The 22,131-nt window shown below is 36.5% G+C and overlaps 1 protein-coding gene across 1 annotated transcript in view; it reads right to left on the bottom strand.

Moving 5' to 3' along the window:
* The window catches only part of VWA8 (von Willebrand factor A domain containing 8), a 181,433-nt gene that overhangs the window by 146,978 nt on the left and 12,324 nt on the right, over nt 1–22,131 (bottom strand). Inside the window, exons 2-4 of the mRNA XM_048295381.1 lie at nt 20,817–20,894; nt 10,516–10,646; nt 8,294–8,404 (exon numbers count right to left, since the gene is read on the bottom strand). Of these exons, the coding sequence (XP_048151338.1) occupies nt 8,294–8,404; nt 10,516–10,646; nt 20,817–20,894 (320 nt within the window). The remainder of the gene's footprint in view (nt 1–8,293; nt 8,405–10,515; nt 10,647–20,816; nt 20,895–22,131) is intronic.

Raw genomic sequence — 22,131 nt, 5'->3', positions numbered from 1 at the left:
AATCATTCTTTAAAAATGCTTCCAAGAAACAAATCTTCATAATTCTATAATGAGAACCCAGAGAGAGTTGGATTGCCTCCCTCCCTCATTAGTTTTGTTCACTCTTAAGTGTCTAACATAAGCCTCAAATTTGATGGCGGGGGGGGGTGTTACATCATGTAACCTTGTTGCTAAATCTGAGATCAAACATTAATTCTTGTTAAATGGCCAAGAAGGATTTGTTAAACGTTTACTTGTAGATTATTGTCACTGCAGCAAGGGGACTATTTTGCTCATCTGAGGACAGCTGCTGTTGCCTCCCACCTGTGCTCCCAGAGCTCTGGAAGGATGGTAACCTGGATACCTGCTCCAGGGAATACCTGCAGCTACAACAGGGTGGGAGCAGAAACACTTCACACAGCGCTGCTCTTATCGTGATAGCTTTATGCAACAAATACATTATGCAGTATGCTTATGATGGTTTCACACTGCACCTACAAAAATATAAATTTAATCTTTAAAGGCAAAAACACCCTAGGAACAAGACAACCCCAAGCAGCCTTTCATTGGCTTTCCTGTAGCTGCACCATGGCAAGCTCCTCCACTTGAGCAATGCAAAATACAACAAATGCAGGAAGCTGTAAACCCGAATCTTGACATAAATCACAATGTATAAGCATATGGATGAAGTTATATAGTGTCAGAACAGGAAGAAGGACAGAAAAAAGCTTACCACAATGCGCACACTGAAATCCAAAAACGTCGGAGAAAGGAAGACATTTTTATAAAGCTCACCAAAATAGTTTGTAAAGCCTCAAGAATTTTAACACTATAGTTTTCACATACCAAAATTGAAGTAGTAGTTCTTTTCTCTCAGGAAAATGCTTATTTGCACACCAGAAAATTCTGGTTGCCCTGAAATCCATTTGGAAGTTTCTTGGGGAACCCTAAAGGACCGTTTTCAAACCTGGGCCTCATTCAGAATATGATAGACAGGCTACATTTCAGAACTGTTTTATTCTTAAAAGATGCTAGAAATTGCTCAACTGTAATCAAGAACTGTCTTTTTCCAGGAGCTCCCTCAAGGTACATTTTGGGGATTTTTAGATGATGACTTGCACATGCTCTGAAAACTGGATCCCTGTAATGACATCTCAAGCACAGCAACCATAAGAACACAGAAAAACAACAGTACAAGCAACTCAGCAAACACAAGAACTAACGAGGTAAGGATTCTCTACATCCGCAGCCTACCTTTCAGATGTCCCCTCCAATGCAGTATCTTGTTCCCACCACCCGCACAATATCCCACACAAAGTCATCCACCCAATTCTTTCCATTCAGTTCTGTATCTCATAAACATCACAACAATGCAATGTCCAGATGTCACTTATGGTGAAAAGAGAGCCTGAACAACCATCTGGTAAAAACAACACAAAACTTTGGCTGGTTTTGAACTAACACGATGCTGGCTGGCTGCAGCAGGCTAACAAAACTTGAACTATTAAATACATGGTATAGTCTATCTTTCAGACATGGGAGGTTTGAGTCCCTGTAACCTACCATGCTAACAAATACCACAAAACTCAGAGGAAATTGGTATCTTCTAAATTTATTTCCATGGGTCAAATACAATTAATTGAATCTTTACAATTTGAATTGTTAAAACTACCCAACAAGTAAAAGATAACAGGAAAAGAAATTACAGAGATGCAGAATGGAATACATTATGAGCTTTTACTGTCTCCTACTGGGGAGACTACATTGCTAGATTTTAAAGATATGTGTAAACAGCATGTCTAATGATATGTCTCTACCAAAGACTATATTTCAAGGTATTTGTTCAGCTTGAAGGCCTCTTAATTCCCTAGATGTTGTTCTCCCTCAGGAGTTGAGCAAACTAGAAACCTTTTGAGCCACACTAAAACAGATGACTACTTACTGCACTGAAGTAATAGAATCCTACAATCACAAATTCACTGACTTTTCTTACAGATAGGTGTCACATTTGCCAACTTCAGTTACCTGGGATTTCCATGGTTGACCAGGATTTCTGGTAAATTATTGAATAAGAGAAGAGGCTTCCTCCAAAATAAAAGTATCAGCAAAACCTGCGTAGTAAGATAAAGGCCTACTAAGCTACATTCAGCCACTTTAAAAGCTAAAATGTCAACTTTTTATGAAAACTTTTTATGAAAATATTTTTATGAAAAAAATATTTTTTAAATCTTGTTTAAAATAAAATGTATTTAATAAAAAAAGTTCTGAATGCATAATGTCATTCCAAGATGAGATGACAAACAGGCCTACCATTCATCAAGAATGTGTATTTTCTGTTACAAAATTTTTCACTTTGTAGATGATCATAAGCTATAGTTTTGCATTTTACAACTGTCTTGGGGTGACTTTATGATGTGTATCCCCTATCGCTGTTCTATGCTCAGAAATTAATTTTGTGCCTTTCTGTGCCTTTAAACTGAGCCTGAGAGGGGGGAGAGGAAAAAAATCCAAGCAAACTTTTCAAAGCAGTTGTTCAAGGACACAGATACACACTCCTCTGCTTCTGCAGCAGCAAGAGCGGAGGAAGCACCCTTCCTGCTTTTCAGCCAGCTTTCAGCTCCTCTGCTCCGGAGGGAGACGGAGAGTTGAACTTTTGTTTTCCTGGGACTTGGGTTTTTCCCTTCTTCTCTTCTGGACTGTTTCAACAACATCAGAACACATGGGGAGAATTTTCCACCAAGGTCCTGGAGGTGGGCCCACACCAACCCAGCTCTGAGGAGGAGGAGAGAGACCACACCTACAGAAGGACTCTGAAATTTTCCCAGGTTTCTCTCCACAGCAAAAGGTTTTATTATTTAGCATTATTACCCTTTTCCTGTGTGTTTGTTAAATATTAAATAAGAGATAAAATAGTTTTTATCTCTTTCACTTTCCTCCGAGGAAAATTTCTTTTTTCCCCGAACCTGGTGGGGGAGGGTGGTTATAACCTGCCTTCTATCAGACAATATTTTTCCTCCAAATTTGTCCAAACTAGTACAACAACTTAGGCCACAAGTAGTAGAGTTACACATATTCCAAATGTGATGTTCATATTTAATTAAAATCAATGTAATAGTAACTAATATGATTAGTCAAATTAAAAAGATAACTTAAGAACTAATTCAACCTTTTTCTCTCTCTCTAATGGAGCAGGGGGCTACATCTTCACTATTCAGCCTACCTCCCCACTGAGTTAATCAAGTGTTTTCTGGTAGGTTTTATAGCTATTTTTCTCCTGTGAGTTTAGCAAAAGTACAGAGCAGATACTGTTATCCACTTCTTTTTTTATTTAAAAACCCACAAAAGACAGAGAAATTGCAGTATACCACAGTACTGTCAGATGGGCCAGCTAGTATCCAAACAGGGAATCCGGCTGCCTGCAGTAGTTGGTGTTCCAGTGAGAATGAATGGCCTGAACTGGTGAGGATCTATTTCATGATGCAATACCATAGCACGGAATGAAAAGCAGCTAAAGAAATAAACTCCTGAATTTACTGGAGTTTCAAATCAGAAAACTTGGTTAGAAAAGTTTACCCTAGGAAGTGAATTAACATAGGATGAGAACATAAATACATAAATGTGACAAGAACTGGAACAGTCCTTCATTTCAGTCATTGATTTTGCCTTCCCCAGTCACTGATTTCACCTTCCTCCACAGAATTTTCTTTTCCATTTTTGAAGTACCACACATCAAGTGATCTGTTTTACTTCCATTACCCCTTACATTAACACGACAGTCAGGTGTTTTTGCAACAGTGCCTGCAAACTGTATTTATAAGAAACTATGTCCCTGCTTTGGCAGCAGCTACACCAAGTATCTTAGTACAACAGCACAGTTACATCAGATACATGAAGCATTCTGCCTCTTGGGCAGAAACAAGGCCCAGCAGAAAGCAAACTGAGGTTCTTAACAGATTTATTAGTGTAAATACCTACAAAGAAATAAACCTAGGGAAGGTTTATCTTCTGACAGGAATAAAGGAGAAGGGTAATTTATATTTTTCTTCCCAATGAGTAGCAAAATAAAAAGGAAAGTAAGTAGTTGACAGATATCTAAAAATTATGAAGTTAGTATCACTCATAAATCACTTTGACTCGAGAGCACCATCCATCAAGTCCATATTGCCTATGGATATTATGATCCCATGTATTACAAAGTATTGCTCCTTTTCCCATAGTAGGAAATAACAGCTGAAAAGGAAGTAGAATATACACATAACAGACACAAACATAAAAAAAAAAAAAAGGATCTCACACTTTTTATAAGGAATTATAAATACATGATCCTAATACTCCTCACATGACATCACTGACATTCATCTATATGCCCTGTACATCAAAACAAGGTAACAGAATCTGAACTGCTAGCCTAACAAAACCAGTTAAATGCCGACACTTTCAGAAGAATGAATGACTACTGCAAAATGATTAAACCAAAATCACTTCTACAAGTTAAGAGGCTACCATATAGGGGTCCTTAACATGCATTTTTCTTTTAGGTAAAAGATATATGATGTCAACATCAACAAAGATTAATTTAATCCAAATACTGTTCATTTCTACCTAATATTTCCTTCTTTTGCTTCAATGTTGGACAAAATAAGAAAATAAACAGGAACATTCAGACTTTTGGACCGCTGCATTGCTTGTCTCTTCTTTGTATAGGCTTCACTATCTCACTTCTTGTTCTAGATACCCAGATACTGCAGCAATAGTCAGTCCATGAAGTTACACTTTGTGACAATGTGGCTGTGGCTAACTTAGCAGCACATCAAAAACCCACTGTAACCTCCAAGGCTGTAAGTTAATAAATCACAGAATCACACAATTTCCACTCAGTGGTTAATTTCTTTTAAAAGCCGAATCATTCTTACACATCTCTTTAGTAAGATATAGAAAGCTTTTTATCCGTATACACAAGCATACATCCATACATACGTGCATACACACATACACACTCTCAGATATTATCTGACTCTCCAATATGATTATAATTTCATTCAATTAATTTCACGTCTTATTTTATAATTCCCTTTCTAATCTGCTTTGATTAAAAGAAGCCAAAGTCAAGTTTGTGTAGTGCTCCTCCAAGGGATTTCATGTTATGTTCATTTTACAGACGGGATAGTTTAAGCTGTCATTTCTGTCACTCTGGGTGTTTAATTCGTTACGACATGAAATCTTTCAAGCCACGTCAGAAAATTATTCTTCTGTATCTTGACAACCAATTTTATAATATAATTAACCCATGCAATAAATTAGAAAATAAAACCAAGAGGTTATTTAATTAGCTCAGTAACAGCAATAATGACATTTTTGAGACATTTTACAGTGAATTAACAGCTGAAAGCCAAAATTAATGGCCCAAAGTAAAGACAAGAAAACAGAATTTTCTGCTGTCAGTACATGAATTAAATAATTCACCATTACCTCATCATAAGTTCTTTATTTTACATTATTTTAATTGGCAGTGAATTTGACAATTCAGTGTTTACCTTTATTTAATGATCTCCTATTTCTGAGATATTTCTATTTTTTTTCCCCTCCCTTATCAGGTATCTCTTCTAACTACCCAACTCCAATTCTCCCACTGGATTCACTCTAGTACTAAGCAATGCTGATATGCAAGATTACTTGATGGCCCTTCAATATATATTTCAATATGTAATTTCAACAACTGCTTCCAAATCACCACCTTCTAAATATATTTTAAATAAGTAACTGCAATCATATTCTGTAACTTCATGTTAAAATATAGCTGATGTTTTTAAACCACTGAGATAATAATTTACATAATTTAATCTGTCACTATTAAATGTGGAGCTATAAACAACTACAACATCTTAACAATTGCTCAGAGACAACTTTGCAAACCTTTCTAGGTCTGCGAACCTGATGATCCACTAAATTAAAGTTCTTTCTGGCCACAAGATGCCAGGTTTTGTTACAGTATATGATTATTCAAAGTGCAAAGTAACTATATTACTATCTTATGACTTGCTTACAAAGAGCCTCATATCTTAAACAACAGATAAGTTTTATTCAACCCATAGAATTCAGACATGGGAGTTCTGGAAACCAGACTTTCAAGCTCTGCTGTCTTCTCTTGGCTGTCACGAAGAGCAAGCATGAGATTCTACAGGAAAGGAAATGGCACGAAAATCTGAAAAGCAGAATCTGCTATCTTCAGTCACATGAATTCACCTTCTCTTTGGCTCAGCTATGCCAACTGGAGCAATCCAAGATCTTTAGGGAATATTTTATTAAGGCTTCCTACTGATACCTTTCTCAGTTCATGGTTTGTAGTTTAAAGAAGAGTAGCATCTGGCTTCTGTAATGCTCTGAATTAGTACAGCATCTGCAAACCTCAAAATCATTAAAAGAAATCATTGAAATTCAGGCACCTGTGTAATCTGCAAAACTTTATAGCTCAATATAAAACGGAATAGTTAGATGTATGACAGTTCTAAACTTAACTATGTACCATATTTTATGTATCTTTAACTGAAATATAGGATAAGAAAACTTCAGCTGGAACACCACTATCTATCAGAGTCACCTTCATGTTTCCAGTATTTTAAAAGTGTTCATCTAAATACCAATTATTTATTTTCTTATGTTCCATTCAGAGCTTAAACACACATTGGTTATAAATACAACGAGTGAAATATGAGCTCAGGAAAGACATAATTCCGACTGATTTTAGTACTTTGGTATCTTGCTAAAGGAAAGTCTTGATCTGAAGTACTGCTGTGCTGCATTCTGGCAAAAACCTATCAACTGAAAGTTTCTAACTCACTGAGGAAGGTGGTCATCTTAGACCTTGACCTTAAAAAGTAAATCTTCCCAGAGTGTTCATACTGGAGTGAGATGACTCGAAATAGCTTATACAAAGTGCAGCTGCCTCATACTTACACTGAGATCACAGTCTACAGACAAATATGGTGGCAAAAGACCATCTCCCGTCTTGGTGAGCTTCTTACAGTCCTCGATACAGTGGCTCTTAAAAATGTTAGTTAATTAATGCTCTTACACCATGGGTAAATTACCTTGACTATCCTGTAGCAAGTTTGAGGTTAAGGCTGTCCATAACAGCAGACAGGCATGAAGCTGACATTAGTCCATGAGTTAATCCCACAACCTACACAAATGCTCTCACCTTCTGGTAAATGAGAAGCCATTTACAGCCCTAATACACAGTACAGTACTTCAAATTATCTCATATTGTGCAATCCTCACATTTCCAGGTAAGCATAAAATAATTTGAATTCCTAGAAGTAACTAAAATAAAATATATTTAGATTAACTGTTAATTCTTCATTCTGAGGATATTCCATTGCCCAAAGTCATTTATTGCGGTTTCAAGAAAATCTATTTAAAATTTTCTTGAAAGTTAGTAGGCTTAAAAAGAGATCATTGGGAATTAAAAAAAAAAAAGAAAGGAAAAATGTTTCTTTAAAAGAGGGAACAAAGCTTTCTGGTTTTCCCTCACAAAACATTTGTACAATGGTGATATCATTAACCTCTATAGCACCACCAACTGAAAACTCTTTTCGATAACTCATTTAAGTTCCTACTACAACACAGAAACTCACCCGCCCTATATAACTAGAAACCTAACTTCTATAAAAATTTTAGGTATCTAGGAAAACAGACATTGCATATGAATTGTGTATTTTACCTGCATAATCAGAAAGGAAACATGCCATTGATAACTTATGAAGAGAAATTTTACCTAACCCAAGTCACTCTATGGCTACAGTAAATCAGCTACTGGTCTGGGGCAATACTGATGGCAGGAGTGTTTAAATCATTATTTGATTCCATGTCTGCAGTGAGGTTCAAATCCAATCTCACAATTGCCTCCCTTTACTGTGCTTGGGTTTCACAATACAGAGCAGCCATAAAACACATGAACTAGACTCTTTTACAATTAAACTAGGTCAGAAGATTCATTTCAGGAATACATCTAATTTGCTGCAAGTTTTGAGGAAGAGACCTAGCAAGGGTAGTGCTTATCTAACTTGCACAGAATGGATCTTACTCTTACCAAAAATGGTCTATCTAAATCAACCCTGTAGTACTCTTAAGAGACCGAGTAATCTTAGATTTGGGTAGAGATAACATTTACAATAATCATGAGATCATCGTGCAAGAGACTTTCTACTCGGATTAAAAACATGTCAATCCACATACTGATTTTTCATCATATAAACCACGACTTCCTTCAAACTACTTGTGAATAATGACTAGGTGGTGCGAAACTGCAACTTGCCTGGTCAAGATAAAAAGCACTGCCATCTCGGATCTCTCGTCGCTGTTTGAGGTCAGTTTCTGTGGTGTCCCTTGAGAGCGCAATGTATTCAACCTCTCGCTTTGTCAGCTCCTATGGACAACAGTCTGAAGTCATTGCAAACATAAGACTATAACCCGAGTAAGTGAACTTTAAGGATCGGCCTAATGGTATAATTGTACAAAAGTGCTCTAGGCAGCAGCATAGTGATCTGAAATAACTGAACAAAATCTAATATCTCTTACTTTAAAAATGTTAACAGTGTGTTCTGCCTCAAACAAAACGGTTTGAATTCCTGCTCAATAAACTTTATATTCCCCAAACCTATTCTAAAAACATAATAACCAGCTATATACTCTTTCCATTGAACACCTGCAGCACCCTGTAGGTTTATCTTCTGGTTCCAGACTCTGAAAAAGAACCGGCACCTACAAATCACAAATAAAAATCAGAAGTTTTCTGTAAAAGATTGAAATGTTCAACTCTCACTATTCAGTAACACTTATACTGTGTTTACACTTACAGCTATGATTATTACCTGCACATGCTCTGCCAGAACACTGATGAACTATATTATTCTTATCCTCTCTTCCTTGGCTGTCATGAGATGCACTCCGCATCTGTAAAACTACAGACTATTTGAAAAAGGAGAACCCTTGGGTTATTCTTTTGCTTATTTTGATTCAATATGAGATATACTTAGAATTTGCTATCTTAAAGGAATAAAGCAATTCCCCCATGCATTTACAACTGATATTTCTGCTACTTCCATCTCTGGGTTATCATTCATTCTGTTTAGGAAACAGATGCATAATGAAATTCTCTTAGCCCCTACCCCTCAATTAAAAATGTCATTGATTTAACAGACCTCTCTTAACAGGTAACTTTCAACTATAGTTGTATGAAAAAAATAAAACTAAGATGTAAAGCCCGATTAAAACTATTTCCTTTCCACTTTTTCAGTGCCTATTGGGTTACAAAGCCACCAATTCCTTTATGTTGCAGGTAGATAACAGTTGTACTTTCTTTTAATTAAAAAAAAAAAGTGTTTTTCAACAATTAGCCCTGTGTAGGAATGCATAGTAGCTTTCAGCAACAGCAAATAGAAGTTTTCCAGGCTTATATATATTCATTAAAGGCACCACAGCATGTATCAGCTCACATGGAAAGTCCAGCCTTCACATAATTTTTTGGCATGGCATTCAATCAGTTGCAGCCTTTTTAACAGATCTCAAGTGCATACAGTCTGTGGCATAAATAACAAGGCACATTCTATATCCCATGCCTGGATATCAGGTGTTTTTCCAAGTCCTCTTTTCAGGTTATATCAAACTCTTCTCATTTATTTTAAGGAATGCATCACACTGTTAAGTATCGCATCTGGTTTGCTGAATTAAGAAATCTTTTCTCTCCTTTATAAAGTTCAAAATCTTACAGCTTTCTACTCTATGCTCTACCTCAGAGAGCTAGTGTTTGAATTAGTATCTTTTGATTTTTAAATAAATGGCTGATCTTTATGACAACTGTTTACATGCCTCCATTTGTGATCCCTCTGCTCAACCAGATTCCAGATAGAGCTCATGGCAGACCAAGTCCTACCCACATCACTTTTTGGGGCAGACATCCCCCTCCTCCTGATCACTTAAGGGCACTGATGTTTTAAACGTGAAATTTTGTACATGATGCTGCCATGGTTTATGCAGATGGCTGTGGGCACATCCTTCCCACATTCCAAGAGAGGATCATACATGCATCTACTCTTTCTAATCACTCAGAATAACTGTTCCCAAATGTTACTCAGAACACTTCTCTCCCAAATCCTTTCCTTCATTTCTTTTTTTATGTAATGAAGCAAAAACTATTTGTTGTCTGTAGCAGTAGGCAGATAACTTAATCTTCTAACATACATAATGCCGAGAACAAACTGCTTCTCCATTTGTGATAGCATATGGTAACACAGTTTTCCAACTCATTTTTTTTCCCCTCGAGTTTAAGCAGAAAAACATGTACTAAAATGTCTGTACTTCCTATTTGTCTATAACAAAATCTGAGCTTTGGAAAGCAAATTTATGAAAAAAACTTATTTACTTCCTAAGTAGCTTGCTGTGTAAGATTTCCTAGGACTACCTTTTACCATTTGTCTAGTATGAGAATGACTGACATTAATAACTACGTCTCCAACACATTTAAACCAACATACTCACCAGATACTGCATGGCAATAGATCGCCGGAGAGGCCCAGGAGGCCCAATAAGAAAGATGTCTTGGCCAAGAAGATCTTTCTGCATTATCCATCTTAAATGGTGGACTACAGACTGGGCCAGAGACTCTGTCACTTTGAAACACAAAGATAAGAACACATTAATAAATTTTGAAAAGTGTTAGATACCTGGCCATTCAACACTTTCTTTGAGCTTATCTCCAAAATTAAAATACAAGACACAAAGCTGTACTGCCCCAATCTGGGCAGCTGAAAAGCAGAGAATTCCACACACAGTTTATAACAGATCATTTAATTTACATATAGAAGTTTATACATCTATCTTACCCACTGCTTTTTACTCTGCACAACTTCATCCTTAAAAAAACAACAACCGACATAAACCGGAAAAAAAACTTGCGGATTTGTATTTCACATTAAACTGATCAACATAAAGACTGTTTTCTATTACTCAATGTTGAGTGGACTCCTCAGCACCAGTTAATATAATATACATACATTATTAACATTTTGTAAAATATTTATCCAGCCTATATCCCAATGCTCCCATGAACTTCAAAAAAAGTTCAAAAAACTCTGATTGCGCCAGACTAAGATTAGTATTCAGGGACAAACTTAATTTCTTACTTTTTAAAAAGACAACTGCATTCCTGTTTATATTTTCACACAGCAAACCACAGAATTAAATTATTAAGGAAATGCAAACTTTGTCATGCCACTACATTGATACCGTACAGCTTCCAAAATCATAATAAAAAACAAATCAAAGCAGATCTATTTACTTCTATTAAGAAATATCATATGCATTAATTTAAAAAGTAATAACCTGATGATAATTAAACTAAAACTTTTACCACATGCATACAAATGTTGGCAGCAGTGGAAAGCATCATACAAAAACAGCACACTGAAGGAGCGGCATTGTTCTCATTGCCACATATCACCCTATCCCCAGACAAGTCTTTCCCATATCCCCCAGCAAAGCCTGGCTCTTTCTCAGCCACAAGCAAAAAGCACTAGTGCAGGAGGAGAAGGCAAACATAAGCAAGTCAGGAGGGAGATTTATGTACGCATGTATGTGTATGGTTGCTTTCAGAACAGTCTGACAAGACTAATGATGAGGTTTGAAGCTGGAGGCTCAAGGGCAGTAACTGGGATGCTGAAGTGCAGCAAGAAAGGAGCATGAAGCAATAAAATCTACAAATGAATACTTGGTTATTTACCTTTTTCCAGTGCAATTGCTAGGTGCAACTAGAAGCCAACATTTAAAAAAACAAGACCCGGTATTACATCTGAGACAGGGGAACCAACATGTGCAGGGCAGAGTTAAGGACAGCAAGCAAGAGTGCCACTCAATTCTGAAGATTCACTGCTGAATCTTTGCAAACTAGAATTAAAATCCATTTTTGTAAGACCATAGAAACAGTATTAAATAACTGTATGAGAATCAAGGAAGACTTTTCAAGCATAAAGGGGGATTAAGAAAAATTTTAACAAAAACTAAATGAAGGTTTTGGTCTTTGGTCTGGCACTTGGGGAATCCATTTGAAATCATCTACTTCCAGAGAAATTCACAATATCCTTACCACCAATGTGAACAGGAATAGCGTACACATGCAGGTGAGCAATCCATGCATTAGGATTATCAGATTAATTGTAAACAAGTATTTCAGCTTTGCCTTATTGTCTAGTTTTGTTTTCTGAACAACTGTCATTAGTGTGCCCAGGATTAGCTTTCATATATGGTGTGCTGACATCAGAATGTAAAATGTTTTCTTCTTCCTCACTGAAGTACTGTATTCCAAAAGCAATGCACATCGCACCACACACAACCGGCGAAGTGCAAATCAATTCCTTGCAGGGAATAACATGTTCCTTTCTACAAGGTTTTCAAGGAAATTAGGGAAGTTTCTATTAGATATATTCTTTGGGAAATAAAGCATAATACATCACACCAGACTAAGTGCTCTGTCCAAACTTTGCTACTGGACAGGTATGGAAATTTGAAAAGCACCAAACAAAGAAGAAGTATTATTTTCAAGGTACCATTAAAATTTTAGGACAGATCTCACATTCGTTATTACTTCTACCTGGATGAAGCCAATGTGCCTCTAGTGTATTTCTATAGTAGCTGTTCTCAAAAAAAAAGAAAAGTACTTTGCTTACAGTGAAAAAATACACTTGGAACTCTTTCATGTCAAAATTCATGCATTAGAAGCACGGCAAAACCAGCTTTGACACAGCCTGACTACAAATGCCTCTGGCATAATTCTCATTAATATGTGTAGCTATCTTTTTCATTTTTAGGGTGGTCTCAAGAAAAAAACTCAGCTCACACTTAAAAACAGTACCATAAATAGCAAATGACTTCAGAATGTTCAGCAATATCTGCCAAAAAAACCCCGTCATGTAAAAGAGAACACAAGTGTACAGCATTCAAAAAAATGTAAAATCATAAAGCGTGATCCCCATGAAAACCTTAAGGAATTTCAGGGCACTTATATTGCCATTATTGTGTTAAACAGTCCAAATGTACTCTGAAATAGCAATACAAAAAATACAACTTAGTGTCTGAGAATTTCCTGCTTTTTTTGAGAAAAGGACACGAAAGACAATTCCTTATCAATACATTTAGTAGAAAAAGGTTTCCTTGATTCTCCATTCACATCATTCTCCTCACAAACAGATTATACCTAGATCAATTATAATACATGTTTCCAATCACAAAGTAGCACATTGACATCTGCAAACTCACTCAAAGGAAGCCTGTTACAAATGATGCCAATGATTCCAAGCTAGCATTCCTTAAGGTGAACTGTCATGACAGCAGCTTCCACTTGTCAGTTCCTTCAGTTCTAACATGTAATATCTGTACATTGTTCCAGACACTAAACCTACTACACCTTCCCAGTTATTTTTAAAGTCTTTTTAAAATCAGAAGAATGTAACATTTTCTCATACACGTACTCTGTGCTGCACAATCTGTTTCCAAAGCACAGGATGCTTTTCAAAAGCAACCTCAGAAGCACATACTCAGTATCTTGTATATTATTTATATATATTTAGACTACTTGTACTGTCTCTGCATTGCAAGGCTTTCAAGTTCTCTAATATGACTTGAAAAAAATTCCTCTCTATTCAAGAGCTGTATTTCAACTTTACCACAAGTACTGAATAATAATTTTCTATGACATTTAGAAGACAGGGCAAATTCACTGAGGAAAGCATGTATATTACAGCAATATTTATTAATTACCTGATGAGTCAGATAGCATTTAATGCAAACTGGGATTGCACAACCTGTTTAGTGGCACTCTGCTGATTTGCAGTAGTTAAATAGCAGGCCCAATACTCTTAATCTGCAGGATGGTGCATAGTAAGCCTCTGCAGTGTATTCTCTAAGACACCATCTGGCACATACAGGAGAGTAGCTGGTGCTACAATTTGCTATTCCTGTGTACCAAGGACAGACGGAAAAAGTGCATTCTATTGATTTGTAATAAGTGATAAGGAGAACAGCACCTAGCAGAATCTGCACAAACATTCTGTAAAGTGAGCAGCTGAATCTGAACAGAGAAATCCCCAAATAAAATGTAGAAAATGTTTTAGATAGATTTTGAAGCAAACGCAGCAGCTGCTCTTGTTTGATCCACAAATCAGCTTTTGACAAAGCCAAGACTGAAACAGCTATGCTAGCCTCGGAAATATTCCAGTTCACTCATACTTGAATTCTTGGCACACTCACTGAAGCCATAAGATTCGTTGGAGATACGAGACAATATTTGCTGGCAAGTCCTTGTGTCCCACTTACAGAAGAAATGCCATAAATGAAGAAGACTGCAACTCTTCCCACTATTCAGACCGTCAGGTGAACTGATTCCCAAGAATACCTATTCCAGACGTGATACAAAATACAGCAGAACTCCCATCCCTGTATGACTCTGGTTGATCACATAATAACCAACAGGTGCTTAGAACACATCAACATACCTAATTTTCAGCAGAATAAAAAAAAACCTCTGCATACCCTGAACCTTGAGTACAAAGCATGCTCATTGTCTGAAAATGGCTCCTTGTTTCAGGAGTGCTAAAAATTAAGGACAGGAACAAGATGTCCCCCCTCATCTGAATACCGAGGGGTCCTTTAGCTGTCCATGGCAGTCTGCGGTACATCCAGCACAAGGAGCAGCTGCCGTAAATACAGCTAAGGGAGAAGGGGACAAGGAAGAAGGTCTTTGTCTAAAAACATAAATACATTTCAAAAGGGGGATTTTTCAATTTGATTTTTCAAATGAACTCACTGAGACTCATTTCACAGCTTGTTCAGGCTGGGGGACAATGAGGAAAGAGAGTGAATTGGCCAGGACAGGGTGAAGGAGGCAGCATGGCCAAGGTGGAGAGAGAGGCACTCCTATGTGGTCCGCTTTCAGCTGCTGCCATTTAGCAAATAAAGCATTGCTGCTCGTCCCATTTTATGCTGATGCACAGAACCCAAAGAGTTTTCAGTCTCACAGCGGGTTACATCACAGACAGTTTTCACTGGAATACTGCTTCTCCTCATAAATTTTTCATGGAAACAGTCTTCATTCCAAAAAATTTTTGGTCTTGTGGTTTTAAGGAAACAAGTTGCAAGTCTTTACAGGGGCTTAGAAAGGGGGAAGTTACTTCTTGGATGAGACCATAAACTCATTTATCAATTCCTCTGAGTTGATTACTTCACAGAAAGGTATTAGTTCAACACAGAGAAATCATATTTCTCCATGTGAGAATAAATTAAAAGATAATATAAAGGAAACATGTAAAACCAAATAGCTTTCTGGAGGAAACCCTGAATGGGATTCTGAAGACTAAGTTTCTCCTAATGACACATAAACATGGAATAAGTGAAACTATTCTTAGCTGGATGTACTACTCAGAGAAATACATAATCAGAGCAGTCATCCATAGCTCAGACTCCAACTGGAGGGACACAGTATGTCTGCATTTTGAGCACAACAGCTCAGGCCAGCACCAAAAAGTATACGAGAATCCAAAATAAAAAGAAAGAAAAATTATCATAAGATACATATAGAAAATAAATAATGGTTTTCAAATACGCAAGACAGAACTACCATGAATGAAAAAAGTTCTCTACATCAAGGTTATGCTAGATAGAATAAACCTCTGGGAACTAAAAGTATGTCCCAAAAACCTAAATGAAGCATTTCAACAAGTTTTGTCACAAAAGAATCATTAATTACTGGAGCAAAGTGTGCAGAGAGGTTTTGATTCCTACATCACCAGCATGTTTTAAGAACATGGAGGACAACCATCTCTCAGGAGTGGTTCAGAGTTGACTGATCTTGTTTTGAAGCCCAAGGAACAGTACAGACAACTCTCTGAGCTCCATCCAGACCTTCTCTGTAGGTTTCCATGTTCGCATGTATGCCTGTGCCTCATTCTCAGCACAGACAAAATGGGGATAATGATGTAAGAAGTCCAGAGCTCTACTGACAAAAAGCCCACTGTTTCAGATTCTGGATGAGGTGTTAACACCCAAATAGCAGAACAGTTGGAAGTGTACATAAAAACTCAAACTGTTGAAATAATCATCATCTCTGACAGCAGACAACTTCCCTGAGGTTAAGAGTAAAGAAATGTAATGACTAAAATTTTTGTAAGCATGAAATTACAGTCATCCTGCAATACAACCTGTCTCTAGAAAGTGTTGCATTCTGGCACTCAGATGTAAAGTTAACATAAAAAAAGAACAAGCACACATTCCAGTGAAAATCTGAGCACACTTAAGAGCAAAAACTGAACATACACCTGTACTAGCTTCCATATGTGGCACATACCATTCTGTGAGGACATAGAGATTATTACATGCATGAATATTCCGTTTGAATTCCTCACAATAATTACTGTTTCATGTATTTCAACTGAAAAAAAGTAACAGAATTCATCACTTAATCCTTTGAATACACACGTCACTTTTGATCACACATTGGGGAGGGTGCTCAGACTGAGGACAGCTGGCACAAAACGACACTGTTTGAAATTAATCTTCCACAATTCAATGCAGTTGCATGTAATATCTCTCAAACGCACTTGCACCTTCTCAGAGCAGCGAAGCCCAGATGCAAAAGAACATCCCTTTTCCTGCCCTAATGAGGATTTGACATCATTGAACAAAATGTCCTGGAAGAGCTGTGTTAGGAATCGTTTTGTCAAGATTAATAAATAGATAAAATGTCAACTACATTATCACTTTCGTAACATTTCCAGAAACCATTAAGGAAATTAGTACACTGTCATGAACTAAAAAAAAAAGGTGCATTCTTGCAATTCAGTTTCAGATCTAAACTATCACAGAAAGTCATACAAAGTTTCTCCAAAGTATAATTAAAGAAACAATTGTGCTTTCAGACATGGTGAGACTTTAAAAATGTAGGGCTTATTTTTACTGATGAAAGAACAAGCAGTAAAAAATAAGTGCCCTCTTTCTAGAATGTGTCAGACACAGTTATGATAAAAATCCCATTAATAAAATTCCCTTGTGCATGACTCATTTTTACTTGTCACTTACAAAAATAACTCATATTTTATGTACCTTTAATTATTGTCTTTCAAGAAAAAGCCATTTGACAACAACAGCAAAACAAATTAATATTTCATATTAACACACAAAATGGAGCATTTTGTAGAGAACTTGCCAAGTACCTAGCAAAAAACCTGAAAAGCAAAGACATGGAAACACATCCTATCAATTTCTGCAAAATGTAATAAGGTGCAATAAAGGAGTTAAAAATCAGTCTAATTTGGTAAGACAAAGAAATAAATATTTTGGTATCTATGTGACAAAATGACAACTGTAAAGTTTTGTAGGTACTTAGGACATTTACATTCTTTATTCTGTTACAATTTTTTCAGATTTTTAAGGCAATTGTTAAGCCTAGAAAATAATGCTGAGTTTAGAGTATGTTATAATATATATAAAATTTGCTGCAAATTTTAGATACACACTTCCAACATCACCACATTTTAACATGGCTTTTATCTTCTGGCAGAAGAACAAAAGCAGAAACATTCTACTTCACACAAATTATGAGCTAGAAAACAATACTGCAATACTAGTAAATGAACTGTAATCGCTTCAATTCCCCCCAACTAGTTCTTACTCCACTACAAACATTACAATGTCAGAGACCTTCTCAGGGATATTTCCCGCTTAAGCAAATGATCTAATTATTTCTAGTCTTAGTTTAAAAGAAATCAGGTAAGTACATTTATCATTCACATTTAATATTAATTACTAAAATAAATTTTCAAAATATATGATGTTTTAGTTTATAAATTAGTCTAAACATACAATTACTTCCATTTGGTTTACATCAAAACAACTTGTATCTACAGCAGTCATTCACCCAGCAAAACAAGAAGTACTCTTAAAAGAAGAAAAAAAATGTTAAGTGATACACATACACTCTCTAAATATCTCACAACAAGATGATAATCAACATGAAGTCAATACAATCTATTTAACTCCACTACAGGAATATATCTTTGTTCTCCATAGTAAGATAACCAAAGAACTTAAACACTAAGGGTTAAAAAAATTCCTACGTTTAAATACACAAAGAAACTGCAATGAAGTATTTGAAATAGATTTCCTGCTATGAAATACATCAGTATTCTATGTTACTTAATTTTAACTCATTTGATAACTAAGTTTACAAGCAAAATTTTATACCTTAAGTAATCCTACTTCCAGTACATGACTACTGATGAACAACAGTATCCCAAGCATGACACAGGCTCCTTTCAGTCATGATTATTAAAAATTAAAAAGAGAGAAACAACTAATAATATGTGTTCTAATAAGCGTTACTATTACTTGGTATCAGATTAACAATAATAATAATGTTATTATTACATGGTATCAGATTTTAGCTAAAATGTCATTATTCTGTACAAGCTCCATGTTTAGAAACCTTTTTGCTATCAGTTTTCAACGACTTTTTCCTTCTTATAATCATTAACTAGAAAAATCTCTCCTTTGATTCTACCAAATGCTTTCATAATTCTCTTACCTTCTCAGTCCAAAGAACTGAAAGAGATGCTGTTAGAGTAACTTAGAACTAACATTTAGCTTGCTGAAAAGTGCGAGTTGAACAAAATATGTAATAATGGCTCAGAAAGCATTGTTAAAATTAACACATTTGGTACAGCACAGAAAACCAGAAAGCAGATCAATCTACCAGAATTATAAATAAGTGAAATGGATCACATCAGTCATTAGCATAGACAGCTGATGGCCTTCATGATCAAAATGAGAGAAAAAGCATAAAAATTAAAGGATGAAAAGTGAAAATCTATTATTTAAGGAGCTGTGAAAAGCAATACAATGCAGCATTTCTCAACTGTTTGGCTGCATTCCCAGGAAACTCACGAGGAATGCGAAGTGACATTACAGTCTAAAAGAGAAACCCTTTCCTCATAGGCTACCCTGTAACAGCAATGGCTGGCACATGGCACTGGAAATTTTTGGTACTTTAGATCACCTGGTAGGAAAGTGACAGTATGATGCCTACTGAGTTTTGAGACTTCAGCAGCCCACAATCCAGATTTAGATCAGTGATCTGGCCCACCAGACTACTCGCAGATTTCACTAGTCAAATAGTGAAAGCAAACAAAATCTTCCTCTTGCTCCCACAGCAACTTGACCTAGCTGAAGATGTCCCTGCTCATTGAAGGGGGATTGGACTAAATGACCTTTAAAGGTCCCCTTCCAACTGAAACTGTTCTATCATTCTGTATTTCTGCTACACCTCTCAAAGGGCTCATATTTCAGAAGAAATGTTGCATGACAAAATAGAGGTAAGAAACAATAATCTAAATATGTCAATATTAACAGAGTCTACTATCCCAGTTATTACAAAATCAGGAATCACAGAAACACAGAATGGTTGAGGTTGAAAGGGACCTCTCGATATCAGCTTGTCCAACTGTCCTGCTCAAGCAGGACCACCTAAAGCCTGTCTGACGAACTGCAGCACTATTGCCTAAGAAAACAATATAAATTTTTTATATTGCCAGCTGTGCAATGGCAAGTCTATCATTGATACTATCAGTGCCATCCTTCTAAAAAAATAAACAAAACACACCAAACAAAAAAATAAACAAAACACCCCAAACAAAAAAAAAAAGACCAGTGCCCCAGGAGTTTTCTTGATTCAAAATGCCATAGAATGGATTTAGACATGCTCCTGGAAAGCACATGCACTTGAAGTGAATGATTACACCCACTTTCCACCTGTAGAACTGTGCAATGACCATCATTGGGAGTTCTCAGTGCTTGTCCCTGTGTAAACTGTAATATAAGACTTGCATACCCTTTTAGAATGCCATGTGTGCTTGGTTTTGGTCTGCAAATTTATCTGAATGGAAAAATGAGTTATTAGTGGATGTTTTTAAACTTGCATTCTGGATATCCAGCAGCCTACATGTGAAAGTACAGAACAAATGGCAACTGATCATTTTGGATCCTCAGAAAACATCTGGCCTGTATACTGGGAAAAGCCACAATGCGAACATGATTCACCTCTGATCCATGGTGCAAAAGGAAAAGCTCAAGAAGCACGTATTCTCCATGAACAGTCAGGAAATAAGGATAGCTGCAAACCAGTGACATTTGTAATAAGGTATCAAAAGATAATGTGAATCAATTTTAGGTAAATGTATGTGCCTTGTTGATGTGCATAATTGGCTGCGTATTTTCCATCTGACAGCATTTTTCATGACTATGCAACTGACTTCTCATTAACTTGATGGATTGCAAAGATCTGTATGTTTGCTGACAACAATTATGTGATAATCTGGGAATACTAAATATCACAGTAGGAAAACACCATACATCTGCAAACTCATAGGACATACAATCATATTGCAACTGAATGATAATTCGTAACAGCCACAGTTTTATGACCAAACAGCTTGAGATTATTTTTAGAAGCAATCCTTGGATAAGAACCCTTTTGAACAAAAACATGAGACATATACAAATGATTCTTTTACTGTCCCATTGACCAATGGGACAAGTTATATTCAAAGTTAAGATTCCTATACAACCAGCTGAACTAGAGATGTAATAATGAACTAAGCAAAGACAGTCTACGCCAAATTGCATGCTTTTTCAAAATATACTTCTTAGATCATTTCAGTAAAGTCAGTGAGGTGATTGAGTGACTAGAAATTTTTTTAATAAAGCCTTGAAATTCCTTCAAAAGGAAAGCAGATTCTTACTGTAGTTCTGAGGAACAAGTTCTGGGTTCTTCGGTGTTTTGAGTTTAAGAGACACATCTCCAATAGTGACAGTATCACCTGAAATAAAGAAAATAAGCCTTTTAGTTCTTACATAGTTAGATACTTTAAAGTATTTAAGGTTCTTAAAGTTTAAATCATAGGCCTGCTGTGGTGAGGCTGACTATGGGTTCAAAAAGAAGCCTCAAATGTGTTTGTGTTTACTAACTACTCTAGGCTGCTTTTCAGTAGATCAGGTACCTGGACATTTTACATTTAATTAATATCACTTTTTCCTGTTTTTTCTTTTATTGCTGCTATTACAACCTTAAGCTGTTGGGAGCTGTGGAAATTAAGCCCAATGTAGAACCCCATTCCAGCCACCATTGCTGATTAACTGAAATTAAAACCTTAGCACATTTGCCTGTAGAACTATTGATGCCTTTTCCTAGTCTGAAAATCAAGAGTCAAACACGGTTAGAAGGGAAAAAGGGATTTTACCTCTGCATTAGGTGCACCACGTCCAAGTGGAATGCACCTCAATGCACACCTCAATGCACACCCCCAAAAGATCTGGTGTAACATTATAGGTCTTACTAATTAGCATATCTATCAAAGATTCCCCAATGAGGGGCTCAAGTGAGCTCCCCTTCCCCAGGAACTTTCCCCTGGATGGTTCTATCTTAGTTTACAGAATGCGTTCTGGAGAGGACCTTGGTGTCTGGGGCATTCTGATCCCTACCTATGAAGCTTCTAAAATGTTTAGTCTCATAGCTTGACAAATAAGTCCAAGAATGTAGGCAAAAAACCACTAAGAATGCAAAAGCTATAAAAAAGTATAAAAGGAGTATAAAAGAAAAGGCAAAACAGCACCATGACATCACTATCAGTGAGAAAACACTTCTAGGTGTGATGATTTTCCTGAATTTTCATGCAGCCTGGAACAGTATCTGCTGGAGGTACAAAATTAGATATTCATGCCAGTGGGCCCTTCCTGCACTTCCTGAACATATGGCTGCAGAACCCGGCACCTTTCCAAAGTTTGAGTGGTCTCAAGCACTTCTTGCTCTGGATTTCAACAAACCTAAAGCATCTGGCCATTTTACTTAATGGCCTCTTCACTAGGACCTGCCTGTCTTATCTATCTTTCTGCAACCATAGGCTTGAATTAAATTGCAGGGCATGCCCTGTGCACTTTCTCATGGAAATCAAAAGTGAAATCTAGTTTGCAGTGAGGAAATGGGCAAGCACCAACACAGCAGTGGTCACACTGAAAAACAGCACAATACTCAAAACACAGGAAAATGAGGTTTAGACT

The sequence above is a fragment of the Corvus hawaiiensis genome, chromosome 2 (genome assembly GCF_020740725.1).
Source record: "Corvus hawaiiensis isolate bCorHaw1 chromosome 2, bCorHaw1.pri.cur, whole genome shotgun sequence".
In the NCBI taxonomy this organism is placed as follows: Eukaryota; Metazoa; Chordata; class Aves; order Passeriformes; family Corvidae; genus Corvus; species Corvus hawaiiensis.
Note: the sequence above shows the minus strand (reverse complement) of the source record. Positions and strands in the feature narration are given on the sequence as shown.